This window comes from Nyctibius grandis, chromosome 19 (genome assembly GCF_013368605.1).
Source record: "Nyctibius grandis isolate bNycGra1 chromosome 19, bNycGra1.pri, whole genome shotgun sequence".
NCBI lineage: Eukaryota > Metazoa > Chordata > Aves > Nyctibiiformes > Nyctibiidae > Nyctibius > Nyctibius grandis.
In genome coordinates, this window is record NC_090676.1 from 9,630,604 (window position 1) to 9,648,972 (window position 18,369).

General features: G+C 40.9%; 1 protein-coding gene across 2 annotated transcripts in view; it reads left to right on the plus strand.

The window, feature by feature from the left end:
- The window catches only part of SULF2 (sulfatase 2), a 154,316-nt gene that overhangs the window by 123,595 nt on the left and 12,352 nt on the right, over window positions 1-18,369 (plus strand). For both annotated transcript variants that reach the window (XM_068416231.1, XM_068416230.1), the window contains exons 10-13: window positions 126-182; window positions 889-1,018; window positions 11,113-11,320; window positions 17,563-17,806. In XM_068416231.1, the coding sequence (XP_068272332.1) occupies window positions 126-182; window positions 889-1,018; window positions 11,113-11,320; window positions 17,563-17,806 (639 nt within the window). The remainder of the gene's footprint in view (window positions 1-125; window positions 183-888; window positions 1,019-11,112; window positions 11,321-17,562; window positions 17,807-18,369) is intronic.

The following is an 18,369-nucleotide window of genomic DNA, read 5'->3' on the forward strand; positions in this document are numbered from 1 at the left end:
GATGTCCCCTTGTGTGGTTAGATGTAATGTTTTTCATCCGGATTGGGGGTGGGAGAGAAAACTAGGGCATGACTTGATTACTGGTTTTGTGGGAATTGCTTCTTCCTCTTATTGTTTCCTCCTAGGTTCCATTTAAAGAAAAAGATGAAGGTGTGGAGAGACTCATTCCTAGTGGAAAGAGGGTAAGGAAAGTGTTAATCACAAAGCCAAGTCTTTTTAAATAGAAGCATACTGAATAGGGAAAGCCAAAGTAGCACTCTACCACAGACCTAAAGCCATTTAGCTGTGCCAGCGGGGACACGGCTGCAGTATGCCTAATGGCAGTGATTGTGTGATAGGAGGGAATGTATGGCCTTTGCCTGCAGCCTGCATAAATGTGCTGTTGGGGTGGGGGGAGGGGAGTTTTACTTGGATTGAGAGATGGAAAGGTTTTTCTTTCAGCTGCTGCCCCCCCCCTCCCGCTTGTGTCATGGGAGTATGAACAGCCTTTCCTCTCTGCCTTTTCATCTGCTGGCCATTCCCTCTATGCCTCTGCCTTAATAAGTAACAGGGGGCATGACGGGTCTGCAAAGTGCAGCCCTGTAGAGTGAGGAGGATATGGTCTCTTTATATCGACTCTTGTTACTGCCTGCCAATCAGACATGAAACACGCTGCCTTGGTTTTGTATGTTTTTGTATGCTTCCTGAGAGCACGGTGTGAATGACTTGTGTGTTATCAGAGATGATGGTAAGTGCTAGTTTCTACTGGACTGTTAAGTTTTGGCCACCAGCAATGCTATGGACTTGGCAGATAACCTACTCCTCTGAGCCTTTCAGCAAACTGTATGTGTATCTTGGAATTAATATTAATGCAAAAATAAATCTTTTTTTTCTTTCTTTCTTTTCCAGTAAACTGCTGCATAAGAGGGAGAATGAGAAGGTAGATGCCCAAGAAGAAAACTTTCTACCCAAATACCAGCGTGTCAAAGACCTCTGTCAGCGAGCTGAGTATCAAACAGCTTGTGAACAGCTTGGCCAGGTAGGGCGTTGGTTGTACCCCTGACTGAAAGCAAGCACTTGTAATTGAACTAAGCTTAATGCCTTAACTGTGACAATGTCCTTCACCTTGTTGTCAATGCCAGCTTATACATCAAACGGCTCATTCTGTGGCCTTTGCTTCAAAACTGTATTACAGCATTTATGAGATTGACTGTCAGTCAGGAAGTCGCTGATTCAAGTGCCTCTGTATTGATTCCTGACTACTGTTAAGAGAACTGCCTAGGCTGTTTTAACATTTTATTCCTCAAATAGAATGTGGTTTGGGATTCATTAGTGATGAGAAGCTACAATGAACCTAACAGATTAGCCTCCTCCAAATATATATAACTCTCTTTGCTTTGAATTCTTTATTTAACTCATTTTGTTATTATTTGGAGTTACATATAGTAATGGGAAACTAACATTCTGTGAACTCAGTAATATCCCTCCTCTTAACAAAAATATACTGTGAAAACACACATGCAATTATGACACCAGGCAGTCTGTGTGTGTACGGGCACAAAGCTTATTGGTTGTGTGTCGTTTCTCTTGTTGTTACATAACTCTTCTGGGCAGACATGAAAATGTGTTCACTTTTCCAAGTTATGCAGAAGAAATTTGGGAACAAAATTCAGAGTGGTATCAATACATGGTCTCGGCGCAGGAGAAGGTTTTGCAAATTTACCAGAGCAGTGCAAAGGCAGAGCAAAGCTATCACCAGCAGCTCCACTCTTGGGGGAATTCTCATTCTCTGGAAACACGGCAAAATTGATGCTGTGCCATGGCTTTCTCATCCAGGTACCAGTCAGAGTACCCCCCCTTCCGAGGACTGTAATGCATTCTGCCCATGGACAAAAGGGTGAAGGTAGATGGGTCCACATGCTAATGTGTCTGTCATTAGACTGGCATTACCTCATATCCTGACAGCTCAGAGGGCTGTTGGAATAAGGCAGTTGGAATATAACTGTTCTTGCAGACATGATCTGAATGTCTTACCAAGGCTGTAGTCAGTAATGGGCTACTTAGGCTACAGTAGTTCGTTTCCTACTGTCAGAGGCCAGACTCACTGCTTCTGGCTCTATCGATCATGTAGTGCAGTGCACCTGTGAAATGAGTCCATTGTTCCTTAGATGTTTGCATCCAATTTATATGTATAAGCATTTTCCATATGCTCTTTTCCTCCTGTGGCTTCTTCGTCAGATTTAGTATACAGAGAGATTCTAACGTCCTGTACTTCATAAAAATACTGAACTGCAGTAGTTTATTGTAATCAGATGTCTTGAACTGAAATTTTAGATGGGTGGGAGCAAGCCATTGTTTTTTGAATTTGCAGTGTCCTTGGAGAAACTGGGGGAAAAGTCATTGTTTCCGCTACAACATCATGCACTAAGTAGTTTGGGGAAATACAGCTTTTCTTTTTCCATCAGTATTTTCACTTTGAGAGATGTTTCAACTTCTTTCTTTTGTCTTTATCTTCCCAATTATTTTGAACATTATTTTAAGAACAGAGGGGAAGAGAGACTTTCCAAGTCCACATTGTCACTGGCGCTGTCTCTTTGCATAAGGTAACTTAGCTACATTCAGGCTTTCTTACTCTAATTACCACATGTCTCAGTTATGGAAGAAAGGGAGAAAGCCCTGTATTGTCTACACACATTCACAGGCTTATGTTTTCTTCCGTGGATAATAAAATATCTTTGACATCTTTAAGAAGTGGGCAGAAAATGTCAACTCTGTACTCAGAATTGCCAGTAAATTCTGAAGTGAAGGTGTGCTAATAAGAGATGCGTGTGCTGCATCCTCATTGTCAGGAGACAGAGAGGAGAAGAATTGTTTTGAGCAGTTCAGTCAGGCATAATTGGAAGTGATAGGATGAAATTGAGCAAAAAAGAAATTTAAGTTGGACATCAGGAAAAATTGCCTAACAATCAAGTCAATTAGGGTCTGGGAAGGGCTCTCAAGGGAGTCTCAATCCATCTAACCCCTGCTCTGGAGAATATGTCCTAGTAGTCTGTCTAGACAGCAGGAATAGTGGGAGATGAATGTGCTTTTTTGAAAATAAATTGTGTCTAAATATGGAGGTACCCAAAAGTCTTTTCAGAGTGAAGCAAGACTAACTTCGCAAATGACAAATGGGTGTTGTCTGTTTGCTGGTGCTGTGCAATGCTCTGCATAGTAAGTAGAATGAGCCCAAATGAATAACATAGCACTGCCTTGGGGGACTTTATGGTATACAGATAAAGTGTTTATTTAGCAGATGTCTCCTGATCCTGCAGGACACTTTATTATTGAGCATTTGACAGTATCTGAAGTGTTCAGTGCAAAAGGTGAATTTTCACATCCTGATGCAAAGATGAAAAGAAGTCTGGGTCAGCATTAGGTGGAAGCTTGCTAAGTCATTGGGCCTCTTTCTTTTGCCTCAGACAAGTTTTTGGGACCTGCTATTCCATGCCCAGAGAAGTTTGAGCAGTGCCAGGGAATCTGAAGTGTGAGCAGGAGACGAGAAGCACAAGTGGAGGACAAAGACTCAGAAGGGGAGTGAATGAGAAGAGACAAGGACAGCTTAGAGTAAAGGAGACGTAAAGAAAGCTTTGAATGTGAGGTGGAGAATTTGAAATTCTGCTTTGTGAGCGTGCAAGTTTGTGAATACAGTTCTACCACTACAAAATGCTCTTCCTTTGCAAATCTCTCTCATCCTCCTTGACCTATAATCGTTTTGATAAGAGAGCACGAGGATCATGGAGATGAGGCTATTCACGCTGTTTAAAACCTTGTTTCAGAGTCCATTATGTGGGATTTTTTTGGCAACACTAATATATGTAAATTCTTCTGAGTGCAATGGGAATCTGTGTGTTGCCATGTTTTCTCTTTCAGTTAGTAGGGTTTGGTCTGTGTTAGTTATTTGCATCCAACAAAGGGCGACTGTAGGCTCAGATGAAAGAGCAGCTCAGCGTTTATATTTGAGGATTTAAAAGAGATGAGCACTTTCTTCCCACATGAAATAAAAAGCATTTATCCTGGTACCTAATGGCTTCCACACAATTTTTTTCTCTTCAGTGTAGTTCTCCTTTCATTCTGAACTGGCTGGTAAGTGGAAGCTGACCCACTTTTATCTGGTGGCCTGCATTAATGTGCTTTTGTGGAAGCCAATTATGATATCAGCATTGCTCTGTAGAGTATTCCCAGCAACTCCACAGTATCATAACAACAGCTGCACAAAATCTCCCTCTAAGTCATTTGCCAACTTTGTGCACATTTGTTAAACATGCAATACCTGCAGCACTGCTGATTGCTTTAGGGAATCTGTGCTGTACATGTTAAAAAAAAAAAATTAAAAAATATTAATTTTGTCTTTAGCAGGACCTGGCAGAGTACGATAATATTGCTAACTTGTGAAGAAAGAATAGTTGTCTGGATTCACATTATTTCCTTTTCAAATCCTTTTTATTTTCAAAGCTCTATTTACATACAAATCTAATATAAGTAGAATTTGCCTTTAAATAGCACTAAAAATTATTATTTTATATGACAGTTTTTTTCACCAGGAGAACATTCAAAATGCGAAAATTTGCACTGTTTCCTTCACATGTTCTGCAAATGGAAGGTTTTATACACGGTCTTCCCTCTGATTGCTTTGTGCTGTACCCAGGATCATGAAGGGATATTCTCTTTTGTAACTGGCCTGAAGACGTCATAAGTAAAAGTATGTCGCTTACTCGATTGATCCCCCCAGTTCTCTGACACAACATGGCATGGCAGTGCTAGAAACTATTCTGATCAATGTGTGTTTTCTTACAGCAGTTCCTAAGAGGTACCTCTAGATCGTATTCTTGCCACTGTAATCATTATTAGCCATTGCCTAATGCCAAAGGTGGAGCAGCAGAAAAAAGTTACTTATGTTTTCTCCTTTTCCTGGGGGCACTGTAGCTTGAACTTACGTTAGGCAGACCTAGGAAACGAAGTCAGATTTTATAAGAAATTTCCTTAAAAACTAGGAAGAAAATTTCTGATCTGTGTATCTTTTGTGGTTGTCTGGTTCTGTTGTACCTAGCGGAGATATCCTGAGGTTATTAAAGAATTTCAGTTCTGTTGATAAGTGAAGCATATCAAGCCAGCTAGAATCCAGATAATTGAGTAGCTTATTAGGCAGATCTTTGGAGTTCCTGAATTCCAGTGCAAGTTGCACGTGCTCAGCAACTTTCAGGATCCAGTTCTTAATCTGTGATTGCAACAAGAAATGGCTTGTTGATAACTTCATACATTAAAATTTTTATCAGCCCTCAAACTGATAACATTAAGAGGCAACAAACCATGAAAATGAAAATTGTGATGATTTATTAAGGGCTGTTATTCAAGAATTGTATTCCTTATCAAGAATTGTAATTAACAAAACTCTTTTCCTCCTTCAGCCAGAAATAGGCTATAATGATTTCCAGAGGCTATTTTACTTACAGGTTTTTTTGCTTGTCGTTGCTTCATAAAACCAAGAAATTTGCATCTTGTTAACTGAGATTTTTTTAACTCCTTGTCATTACAGTAGTAGATGTTCCAGGTAGCTTGCCAAAATCAATACTAACATTTAATAAAACCCCCAGATTTTTCGAATATCCAGACATGAGTAGCAGTGTAGTTTAGTTCAAAAGACAACGAGCTGGAGGTCAGGAGACTGGCTTCAGTCTCAGAACTGTGACAGGCTCCATGTGGGACCTCACACAAATCCATTCCCCTTTTGGTGCTGCTGTTTTTTTCCTCCACCACTGATGTAATTTCTGCTTAGGCTGCACTCACTCCTTAGCTTCTGCAGTACCTAACACAGCAGCTGGGACCATTTGATACCACAATCCAATTATTATATTAATAATAAATGAATTATATAATTGTAATCTTAAATTTAGCTGAATACCTGATTTTTCATTTGCATGCTAGTTGATTTTCCCACCTGCCTCACTTCAGCTACAGTTTGGGGCATTAAAAAGCCCTCCAAGTTTGTGTCAATAAATGGTTCATCCATCTTACAATTTTAAGGTTTGAGTGATATGTAGTGTGTGACAACTGAAATTGAGCTGGGAGCCCAGGGGTCTGAATCTCCAAAATCCTGAGTCAGTGTAATGAAATAACGTCCATTCAAAACGAAGACCAGGCAGTGCTGTTTATATACTGATGACATGAAATAGAGGAAACCAGACTCATCCTTTGCCAATGGATAAATTGGAAGAAGGTATGGGGGGGTGGGGAAGTTAAAAGAGTAAGAAAATAATACCTGTGGAGAAGAACTAAGGAACTGGGCATATTCAGTCAAAAAAAATAGCTGAGGAGAGAGAAATCTCTCTGCTTGAATCTATCCAGAAGACATGAGCCAATTATTTTCAGTCAACAAGAACAGAGTAGTAGTAATATGTATGAGACAAACAGTGGGAAATTCAGGTTGACTATTTCCTGAAACCTGTAACATCTGAGCAGTAGGACAAGCCACCAGCAGAAGCAGTAGAACTACCTCTTGTAAAGAAGGGGCTTGCGTCTCTCTCTGGATTTTGCTGTTTTGTCCCCATAAGCCCAATAAAAAATAACACAAGGAGCAAATCAAGGCAAAGGAGAAGAGCTAACTAACTGTAGCTGCAACTGTTTTGCACTAACTAAACTGTAACTGTACTGTTTCATACGAGAAAAAATGTATCCTGACTACTCATAAATCGGTATAGACTGGAAGTTAGAGTATTTCTAGCCATTAAAGCAGTTTGTCTCTAGCTCACCATCCAATGTGTCAGCAAGGATGGTGTTCAGAAAGCATCCGCATAAACTAAAGAAGATGGATATTGCTGAAGTGTTTTTGTCAGGTTGCTGGCAGGGACAGAGGACTTTATTATCCTGCAGAAACTTTAATTCCTAGAGCCTATATTCCTAAAACTGTTAGGGAAGGAACCTTGCTGGCAGCTAACTGATCAGACAGTTTCACTTTTCGCTTCTCTGTAAACGGGAATGGAATCTCTTTCACTTAACAAAAAGAGGAGCTGATGAAACACAGCATGATGCTTTCAGAGCTGAGCCCTAAATCTCTGTGTTTCCACTAGAACCTTTTCTTAGCTAGGCTTGTGTGATCGGCCCTTTTCCCCCGCCCCCCACCCCCCCCCCCCCCCCCCCCCGAAGAAAACAATGTCAATTGAGAGAGGTTCACTGAGGGCAATGAGTGACTTGTAGGAAAAAATCCTACAGGGAAGGTCATGGCTATTTATTTCTGGTTGGGGCCTCAAGTAATGACTTTGAATTAACATCTGTGGTTGCTGTAGTGGTAAGATGACATTGATGCACAATAATGCAAAAGCCACTTCATGGTGATGGGGACTGTGAAGGAAATAATGGGGTTTTGACACACAGAAAAATACAACATGTCTTTTTCTACTAAGGGTCATTTGCATGTTCAAGGTGAATAGTGTTACTGGAGGGAAATAAGGCATTTGTTCAGTCTACAACTGCTGCTGTTAAGATTCATGTTTCACAGATATTGAAGTCCTAATTTACTCTTGTTGATACATAGAGCAGGTAGTTTGGACTGGAGGGGAGAATATATGTTACAAACCATATTATTTTTGCCTTTGCAGTGTACCTTTGAACAAGATTTCTGTTTGGTAGCACTAATTTCTCCATTAAACTAAAGCCCAGACTCTTCTGCTTTGCACACAAATAACTGAGGCACGTGTTGTGCGGTGGGAGGTCGGGGAGATGGAGTAGAAGTGTTAGAACAAGCCCAGCACAGTAGGAGGCAGAGAGCACAAGCACAGCAGCTAACTTGGCCTGCCTGAAGATGGTGGGAAATCTCCAGCTGGAACAGCTTTAATGATTAAATGAGGTGTCTGGAAAGTTTTGCACAACCTGAGCTTGATGGGCTTCAGGACACATTGCAAAAGCCATTTATTTGATGGCTTGAGTAGCTGTTCTGCAAGGCTTTGCAGGGGAAAAGACAGGTTCTTCCGTTGGAGTTTTGATACGGGATGAAGACTGGGGGGGAGTCTCACTTTTCTAATGACTTTTAGTTTGTGTTAAACTGCCCTCACTTTCAGAACTTAGCTCTTGTGAGATATTACGAGCTATAGAACATGAATCAGGAACACGTCTTTTGGTCTAATGAAGAAAAGACCTGAAAAGTTAGAGGCAAGTGATGAACTAAGGACACTTTATTTTCTTGACTGGTTGAGTTAATCTACTATTTATATGTAATTATGTTTTGCTGCTGGATGGTTATCATGTGTACCTGTGAGCCAAAGTATCTCTGGGGCACTCTGGAGTTCTTCATATAGGGATTTAATTATTTAAGTGATTACCTCTTATAAAAGATTTTAGTTGCTTCCAGGGGCTGACAAAGGTTTCTGCATGATGGTATGCTGTGCACTAGAAACCAATTTAAAATGTCAGAATTCACAATGTTTAAAGCTTCTTGACTGTCAAGCAGGCATTTTCCCAGTTCCCTTGCAATTACTGCCCTTTTTCCCTAAGTTTGAAAGCTTGGAAATGACTGCAACTGATACAGCTGTGATACTGACCTAGAGCATTGGGCTTTGTACTTACAAGCAGACCAAGGGTAAGTTGTTGAATCCCAGACACCTTCACACACATGCCCATATCTGTTTGGGGAAACAAGTAAAAGCTTGGGACTTTTTTTTTTTTTTTTTTACCCCCTCCACATGTGTTCAATGTTGGCTTCGAAAGTCATTTACATAGTACTGCACGGCAGTTGTTCAGCAGTGGGGCCTGTTAATGCATACAGTGTGCCCTTCCAGCAAAGCCTTTACCATTTTTTCACTGTAGCATACAGCTGCCTTGGAAAGATTTAAACTGCCCCAAAAATTAAAGGATTTTTTCCAGTTCACCTGGAGGGGGAAAAATGAGCATCATTTTCTTGACAGGAGATGAAAGAAATAGAGAAAAAAATATTTTTGGGCCACACATCAGAGCACTTATTTACAGTAGTTCTTGTCATGGCATTTAACTTGCCCTCTGTTGAATCTTCATTCTTCATGGATCAGACACCTACAGCATAGAGCTCTACTGAGCAGAAGATGCAGTTTGTTCATATATTTTCAAAAATAAGATTCGGATGAACTGAAATGGGAAACAGCAACAAACATTTTTACATCTTTTTTTTCATTGTGAAATAAACCGTTGCTTATTCTAGTAAAATAACTTCTAGTTCAAACCTCAGTCTGTGCATCAATCGGTGTTAAGCATTTATAAGAAACAATTTTTAAAAGACTCAGAAATTTATTCTGCAGACGTTATTCTTGTTCTACACCCCATCTAGGTAAATGTGTCCTGCTTTACAGACGAAGAGTCATGCAAAGATGTCTGATTCCAATGTGTTATTGTCAGTACCTCTCACTGATTTCCTGTGATTCCTTGTGCTGGAAGTTAAGCTAGGTTTATCTGCATCAGTGCAAGGCTGGGATTGTACAGGAGGTTGGACACAATATCTGCACCTAAGGAGTAATTATAGCTCAAGAGACCTGTCATCCAATTGTCTGAGGAAATAAGTGGACACACTGTAGAACTCCGATTGTTTTAAATGAGAGGATCTCCCGTGGACATAGATAAATGCAGTGTAACTGGCGAGTTCACTTCTAAGTCCTGTTAAATTCTGTGTTATAAAAGCACAGTGATGCTGTTTTCTTACTTTGCTGTCATGCAAACAATGGACTGAATTTCAGTGGGAAATGTGGGCTTTGTTGTCCTCGTCTGGGTGCACCTCTCTGTGGGAATTGAAGTGACTGAATCTCCCTCGTAGAGCTGCAGGCTGCTGTAAAATGTCATCTCACTTGGGAGCTGTTGCTGTTTTCCTTCTGTTCTTTTATTTGGAAAATTCTCAATATTCCAGTGAGTCCTGGAGGCACAGGCTTAGGATTTTGTAATAGGCAAAAAGAGGAACGCCTCAAGACTCAGCAAAAAGCTGAAGTGTTTTCGAGAGTCTCCATTTAAAGCAGTGGCAACTGCTGTTGTGAGGGGGTTTTATGTATCTCAAAGCCTAGCTCTGTAGGTAGTAGTGTGTTGGTAAATAAAGGAGTAGGTGAAATAATTTTGTGATGTGTCTGGGAAGTGGGTAAAACTTCTGTGCCAGATTGAAGGTGGATAAACTCCCTTGCCCTTGGCACAGCTCTGACAGCAGCACAAAGGGAGCTATAAGCAAGTTACTTCAGGTTTTGAGTAACACAAGGAATTGGAGATTGGAGATGAGATTTTCCATGGTTTGAGTGGAAGAGGGAGGGGATTCTCACTTCACAGGCATCCAGTGCAACTCACCATTGCTAGTCAAGCCCAAGGATGTTGAATGGGAAAAGCTATGAAGAGAAGCACTCAAGATGCAGATAAACTCTAGCTACAGATCCAGTCATACCCACCCTTTTAAAGGTCTGTGAAGAGAAATTGGCACTGCTGCAGGGCAACCGTTTTTCTTATCTCTTTTATATGGCCACTTTAGGATGAAGTGAATTACACCCTGGAAGTGACTGTTCCTCTTCTTTGTAGAATGGGTCTAGATAACCAGCTCAGACCAGATCTTTACAGTAAAGGAATCCACAACTTGGATAAAATCATCCTACCATCAGGCCTTTGAACTAGGAAGGAGAAGGAGACTCCTCTGTAAAGTTTTTTCCCGTTGTAGAGTATGGAATAGGGCTGAGATTTTATGCAGGCCTGGAGCTTGGTGCTGTTTTAATGGCATAATAGTGGCATAGATTCCTGCCAGCCGGACAAACACGCTTGCTGGTAGGCGAGGATTCTTTTCAACCTGTGGATAAGGCTTGATAGTCCTTGGTTTATGCCACAGTTAAGCTTCTGAAAGTTGTCACTTGTCACCTCCATGTTTTTAACTTGTAGTATTGATTTTGTTAAGAAATTCCCATTGTTCTGCCTCCAAGAAACAAATGCAAGAGTGTTCCAAAGAGTTCCTGTTTTGTTTGAAAATGGAAGATTACAAAAAATCTGTTTTGGTAGTAGGTGATAGATGAGCCCCAGCTTGCTACAACGAGGAATCTCTGATAGATCACTGGAACTGGCCATTAGACAAAGCACAGTTGGGACAGAGTTTTAATGACCAAATTTTTCTTCCAGAAATGGCAGTGTGTGGAAGATGCCAGCGGAAAGCTCAAGCTACACAAGTGCAAGGGAATTGCGAACTTGGCAGCTGCAGGCAACAGCAAAGGCACCTCCAATCTTTTGCCCAAGTATTACAACAGGAATAGTGAAGACTGCAATTGTGAAGAGAACGAATACAAGCTGAGCCATGTTGGACGCAGAAAGAAACTCTTCTCCAAGAAAAGTAAGCGAACCCACTGTATCTTCTATCTCTGCCTTAGAAAACTGTTATGAGCTTGTTTGCTAACACACATAATTGTCCTGATTTTCATGGGCATTGAATTTTATCAGCATGTTTACTGTGTATCTAACCATGAAACAGTGTGCCTCATATTGGACTATCAGATTTGAAAATACCTCTGTCTGTAGGAAGAGGAGTGTTTTGATCCAAAATAGCATCCTATATTTATGTCTGTCAAAACTGGGAAATGCAGTACTCACACTGAAGTGGCAAGCAGTACATCCTTACATAGCCAATGAAACACAGTGTTTTACAGCAAATACTCCAGTTTTCAGTAGGTACTGCAATGCTTGGAGCTGTTACTGCAGTAATTTATTTTTAATAAGGATGCGTGTGCTTTGTTACAGAAGCTACTTGCTTCTGACATCCTTTCCTTGTGCTCAGTCAGCAGAGATAAGGCTGACTTTCAACCAGAGATCATGTCCAAAGGGGATGACTCTATTTCTAGTTTCCTTGGCACAGATCAGGTGCTTTTTCAGAAAGCCCATTCCACTGGCTCTGTGTTAAACCTTAGTCAGACTAACATCTATATTTGAAGTACATAGTCTAATTATAGATTAAAGAGGCAAATGGCAGCACAGAATTATTATTCACTTGTAATGTTTCTTTCGTCTTACTCCACAAATACAGAGCCTTAATTATTTAGCAGATTAGTCTTTCTGTATAATGACCTGGCACAAGCTTCAAACAGAGAGTTTAAATTGATTTTCTCCCATTATATTTGCCTTGCAAGCTGATTAGTACCTACTAAGCTAATTTTTAGTTGAAAAAAATTATTGGTTCCAAGATGAAATTACTCAACTATACTTGCTGTTTAAATATGTGGCGCAGCAGATAATCTTTAAATAACACTAGAACTTGCATTTAATTCACCTTTTTTTTTTGAAGTCACACGGAAGAAAGTTCAGTCATGGGGAGTCAAACAGGAGTAAGCACTTAAATAATAAGAAGAAAACAATTTAAGTGAGGGCAACGTAATGCTATATGATAATACTTAACAGTTACTTAAGTACTTTTCATCTGTGTCGTGCTTCCTAAACAGTAACTAATTTTCATAACATCCAGAGGAGGTGGTTAAGTGTATAATTACTTTAAGTTTATGTATGAAGGAGGTTGAGGTAAAAAAGGTGAAGATTGCTCCCTCTAACAGAGGGATCAGAATGGTGGTTTTTTCCCTGTGTTCTTCTCGAAAGAGACAGAGTTTATACCCTTCAGCTCACTTTCCTCATTGAACTGTAAGGCATAAACTTTAGCAGCATAAGATAGGATCTTGACAATCGTGTTCCCATTGCTTGTGTCTTGAGTAAAATAATTGACTCCACAGATGCTTTGTTTTTCCCTCTGCCCACATCCAGGGTGTGCTGTACAGTGGAAGAGGTTAGCTTGGACCTGTTGACAGAGACTCTTTGATTTGGCATTGGCTATTCTTTGACATGCACTTATCTAATAAATCAGACACTGAACACAAATGAGCACAAAGCAATACAAGTCAAGGTAACATGCCAAGGTTTTTCTAAACAGCTTGCCTAGAAAGCTGGCTCACTGGATGTGAATGATAAGAGGGTGGCGTGAATACTGATGAGGTGTATTTGGATTTTTGTGACCTGTTTCAGGAGACTTGGGATAAAGTGCAGTTTGTGCTGGGTTACATAGTTCTAAGGGCATCTTTGGGGTCTGCTGCTAAGAATTTGATGAGTGCATGGGATCATACTGCAGCCCTACCTGAATGCCAGTAAATGCTATTCATCAGATTGAACAACAGCTACTAGAAAATAGAAGTTTTTAACTGGACTAGGGTCATGTCCACATCAATGCTTTGGTTACACAACAGGGTAGTTTTGAAGAAAATACCTTGATCACTCCCTTCTGTCATGCACAGTGGAGATGGATTTGCAGAGCAGTTTTGATGGGTTCTAGTCTACAGTCATTTGCAGAAAACTAAATTGGATGCCCTGCTTCAAGGGTGCATCAAGTGTGTTGCAAACCCTGATGGGGGTATGAGGATTGGTCTTTCAGAAAGATGAAAAGCAGTTGTGTAGTGAGAACATGTAGTCTGAAAGACCAGACTAAATTGCTGATAGAGGGGCTGGAGCACCAAATGTTTTGATAAAATAATTACTTTCTAGTGTAGGCACAGTCTAGACCCATTGTCAGGTGCAACAGTGTTTTTTAAATTGCGCAAATTCAGTTGCAAAACAGGGTCATGTCATGTACATGCCATTTGCACCATGTACAAATACACAACTCACCTGCCAGGCTTGTACATGCTAGAAACACATAAGCCTCAACATTAGGTATATCTGGGTTTGGGTGTCAGGAATATTTGCATTCCTGTCCCCTCTTTATTTTCTTTAGTACGTTTTTATTTTTATAAGAAAGATGAAACAAAGCTTTGCAGTAGGAAGAAAGTTTAAAGTAATAGTGAGTTCTTAAAATCTTTGGCTGTGTTGTGGTCTGTTATGTTTTCCTTTCCGTGGATTTGATCTCCTCCTGTGATGAACAAGTGCATGTGATTAAAGGAGTTATTAAGCTGCATGCAGAGAAATGATGATAGGCCACACAGATTGGTAAACAACAAACAGAAGTGTGTACAAAGGGGCTAGTGTATTTTTATTCCAATTTTCATGTCATTCGTTTTTCTTTTGAGGTGGTCTCAGTGCTGGAGCAAAATTACCTGCTTTGTTATTAAAAAAAACCCCAGACCTGAACATCAGCCGCTTTAGAGATAATGCGATTGAAGTATAATTTTTAATGGCAGTTGTGAGGAACTGGATGTAAGAAAGTTTTTTGGGTTGGTTTTTTTTTTGCCTTTGAAATATCTAAGGACACAGGTTCAAAATAAGATTTCTAGAAATCCCTAGGTATCTAATGCCAAAGAAAAACACCTCTAAACCTTTATCTGTATTTCTAGACACTTGAGATATTTTTGAAACTTTCACTTCAGAGTGCCTAATTTTACTTTGGTGTTACAGAAAAAAATGCTTATTCTCTACAAAATTCAGGAAAATATATAGACATTACTGGGAAATGTCAATCAGGAGTTCATGAGGGTAGCGGTGGATATTTTCCTCGTGGCACGTGTAGAAGCAGAATCCTTGCATACTGGCTTCTTCTAGCATCATTGTGATGCTGGAAAATACATCAGATCAAAAATACGTATGTAGAGTAAGTGTCAACAGGGAAGACCAAGAGTCCTCTGTCTTCTGCAGTGTTCCCGCTGAGCAGTCATGCTCCTGCTTTGGGGAAATGGCCGTACAGTAGTTATAGTTGGTTACAATCTTCTCGGTTACCCCTGAGAAGAACTATCATTTCCAAATGATGTTAGTGTTAAATCGTGAATTTGGTGACTGCAAAATAAGTACTAAGGCCTGAGTGATGAGGATGTGAGGAGAGTTAAATCTAAACCCGAAGGCTGGGCATGTTTATGTCAGATATGAAGTTTATGGTTTTATAATACAACATTGCCTCACTTTATTCAGTTGAATAGTAATTTTGGATACTGCAGTTTGTGCTTTCACTAGACAGTGTTGAAAGCTGAGATGCTACCAAAAAATAGTTGTGAAAACTCAGGTGTGTTTGAGTCTGTAGGCTGTCTGGGGAAATCTGGACCAGAACAGTGTACTTCCTTTCAGGCTCCAACGAAGAGAAGCGTGCTTGTCAAGTGGTTCAGGCAGACACAGCTGGATGAGTGGGGCACTAAGCTTTCTTAGGCTTAAATTTCTCCAGACTCTATTTCCAGCCTCAATTCTGAGGATGCAACTTCTTAGCAGTACCATCTATAAGACAGCTGCCTTCTTAAGACCAGAGAGAAAGAGGCATCAGGACTCATAGAACTCAGCAAAGCCAAACTTTAATAACTTGAAAAAGGGAGTATAGGTGTTTTGGGCCAAATATTTAACAGCCCTAGATCTGCTTTGTGGGTTGTATACACAGGTAAATGAACTGGAGAGTAAAACTTAAACCTGTGGGAAGATCAACTGATAAGTAATTAGACATTGGTATTTATGCCTGCAGTGCACTTTGCAAGTGGGAGAGCACAGCACAGCTGAATATTGATCCTGTTAAATATTTTAACCACTTCCTCTGAAAATAATGAAGTTTGGTACTAATCCCAGCACTGAGTCTCAGCACTGTGGGTAGCACGTTCCGATAAAGCAATACAACAAGTCCTTTATGAGCTGTCTCACTCCAGACCAATTTGTGTGTTGTAAGGCTGGGTTAGTTTGGCTGCAAGGGAGGAATAACTCCTGGCTTCTAATTCTTCAGGGACGTGTGGAGACGACAGTTCCCTGCAGCTATCTGCTGAGGTCCAACATGCTGGATTGGCCTGTTAGACTTGGAAGGAAGTCTAGTTGGCTGAGCTTAACAAGGTGAAATGAGGGAACAATTAAAGAAATGGGAGTTTATACTTTGAATGTAATTGTTAGGGTGTAGCTTTTTGGAACGTCCTCCTACTTCTGAAAAGATGGGAGTTTCCTTCTCATTTAGTCAAACATTTCCTGAATGGGTGCATGAAATAGGGTTGGTCTTTTTTTCTCCCTTCAGCAGTGACTCACCTGGCTCAATATCAGCAATAAACTTTGAACCACAGGTGGAAAATGTGCAAAGCCAGACAATCCAGCTGGTATTCTACTTTCTGTGTGTGGTGCTGACAAGAATATAGTGCTTGGACCAGGTTCAGGTGGGAGATGTTTATTTCTCTTCCCACAGTCTGCAAAATGGCTTTTGAGACTTTGCGATCCATTTGGAATTAATGTAAGGCTTCTTGAAAAAAGTCATTCTGCATTAATGCCAAAGTAGGCCAATTGACATGAATATTTCTTTTGTAAATTTTTGGTTTTCTACCTCCCATTCCTTTTTTTTTTTTCCCTGCTTGTTTGGCTGTGGAGGTTATCCCATATTGGCAGAAGGCAGCTGTCTTATAGATGGTGCTGCCTTATGGGTTTTTCTGCGGAGCTTGGGATTGCAAGAAAGATTGGTCTTCTCATTTGACACGCTGGTTGAGTTTTCCCCTTAACAGATTGCAGAAGGAAGTCCCGTTCTTGTGAGATGGGCTGTGCTTTAGCTCTGTGTAAAGGAGAGGAGACCGGAGGAGCCAAGAGACTCGATTGCTTTCAGTAATGCCTTAGATGACTCATATAGAGAGCAAAGACTCAGGCACTGGGCAGGGAGGAAAAGAGAGGCCATGGTACTGTGTTTCTCAAGGAATGAGATGGTTGTGCTTAGTGTGATGAGTGACTCTCAGCAGTCTTTGGCAGTGAGCGGGAAATACGGTCAGAGATGGACCCCATCATACAGTACAGAAGTTTAGATATGGATATAGACTCCCTAACTAGGATATATTTTTGCCTTTCCAGACCAAACAGAAGAGCAGCTCTGGGGATTTAGGCCGGTACAGAGAACTTCGGAAAGCAGTAATGGTGAAAAGATCAATGAGAATCTCATACTCCGTAGTGACAATTTGTAGCCGATGTTTCATTTTGCCTTTGGGCTGCAAATGCAGAAGCAAAGTCTGAGGGAGTGCATAGCACTGGAGGGTGTGTGCTGCCTGGTCTGCATGTGAGGAAAATAATTGCAAAGAAAAGAATTAGATGTGGATGAAAGTAAAGATTCAGATACTAATCCCTCCTGAAAAAATCAAGCATCCTACCTTGAATAATGAGCATAGAATTGAGAAAAGGCTCATATTGAACACTGGGAATACTTGGGACAACTTCAGGGGAGTGTTGCAGGAATCCTAGCAGTGGAGCATTGTACGGTGGACAGAAGAAAATAGAGAACTAGTCTGCAAGGATGGCCTAAGACCTTGCTGTGGTGAACTGTCATGGTTAGTTTTTAAGGCCTTACTGCCATCTAGTGACTCTTGGAGGGGAGAGCAGAGTCTTTGAATGAGCTCTTTGCTGTCAAAGTGATATTGGACAAGTACATTTTCTTTCCCCTGGGCCATCCTTATGCATTTTCATTATATTTGCCCCTCTCTCTCATGCCCTAAGGTATCCATCTATCCATGCAAAAGGTAATGAAGCAGTAGCTCGGAGGACAGCCACAACAAACGCCATTTGTCATCCAGTTAATTCCAAATGTCACAGTACGGGCTGTTTTTTTTCTCCCGAGAACCACAGAGGACCAAATTGTAGCATGCTGTTTCTCCCCCTCTTAATCCTTTCACTTCCTCTTGCCTGCAGAATACAAACCAAGCTATGTCCGGAATCGCTCGATCCGGTCTGTATCTGTTGAGCTGGATGGAGCCGTTTATAACCTGGGTTTAGAGGACGGCTACCAACCTGTCTTACCAAGAAACATCACCAAGCGGCACAAGCTGCAGAGGGCTTTTCTTCGTGAGGAGGAAGATAAAGACATGGGGGAATACAGTGGCACTGGTGGCATTGCAGAGTATACGGCCCCTAACCTAATAAAAGTGACTCACAGGTGAGTGCACGTGGTATATCTCTAAAAGCTTTTGCTACTGAAGTGGCTGCCTTACGTAAATGGGTGTGTTAACTTGTGATAAGCATATTGTGTCCCTTTTGGATACCCAGTCTAGCTTCACTAAAATTCTTATTCTCATCTGTACAACAGCACTTGGTTTTGTTTTAATTTTGTCGTGTAGAGAGAGGCACAAGGCTACAGAAGAACTACAGCACTGCTTTTATGTCTTGTGCACTTTGGAGACAGTAATCACTGATCAGTGCATGTCTCCAGTGAGGACAGGCAAAACTGTTTGCAACAGTTGTGTGCACACCTGTGTGAAACCAGGAAAGGCTCTGCCCATGGAAATCTCAGCATGCAGCACGTAACCTGGCCTGTCTGAAGACCAAAGGCTCTAACTGGAGTATGACCTTGTTTCATGTCATTGGTTGCTTTGTATTTCAAACACCAAATCAGTCCTAAGGGAAGAAGCAGCCTCTCAGAGCTTTCTGTAGCCAGTGCTAGGAAAGGAAAATCTATATTATGGATAAAGTTGGATGGACCAGGAGCATTGGGAAATGGAA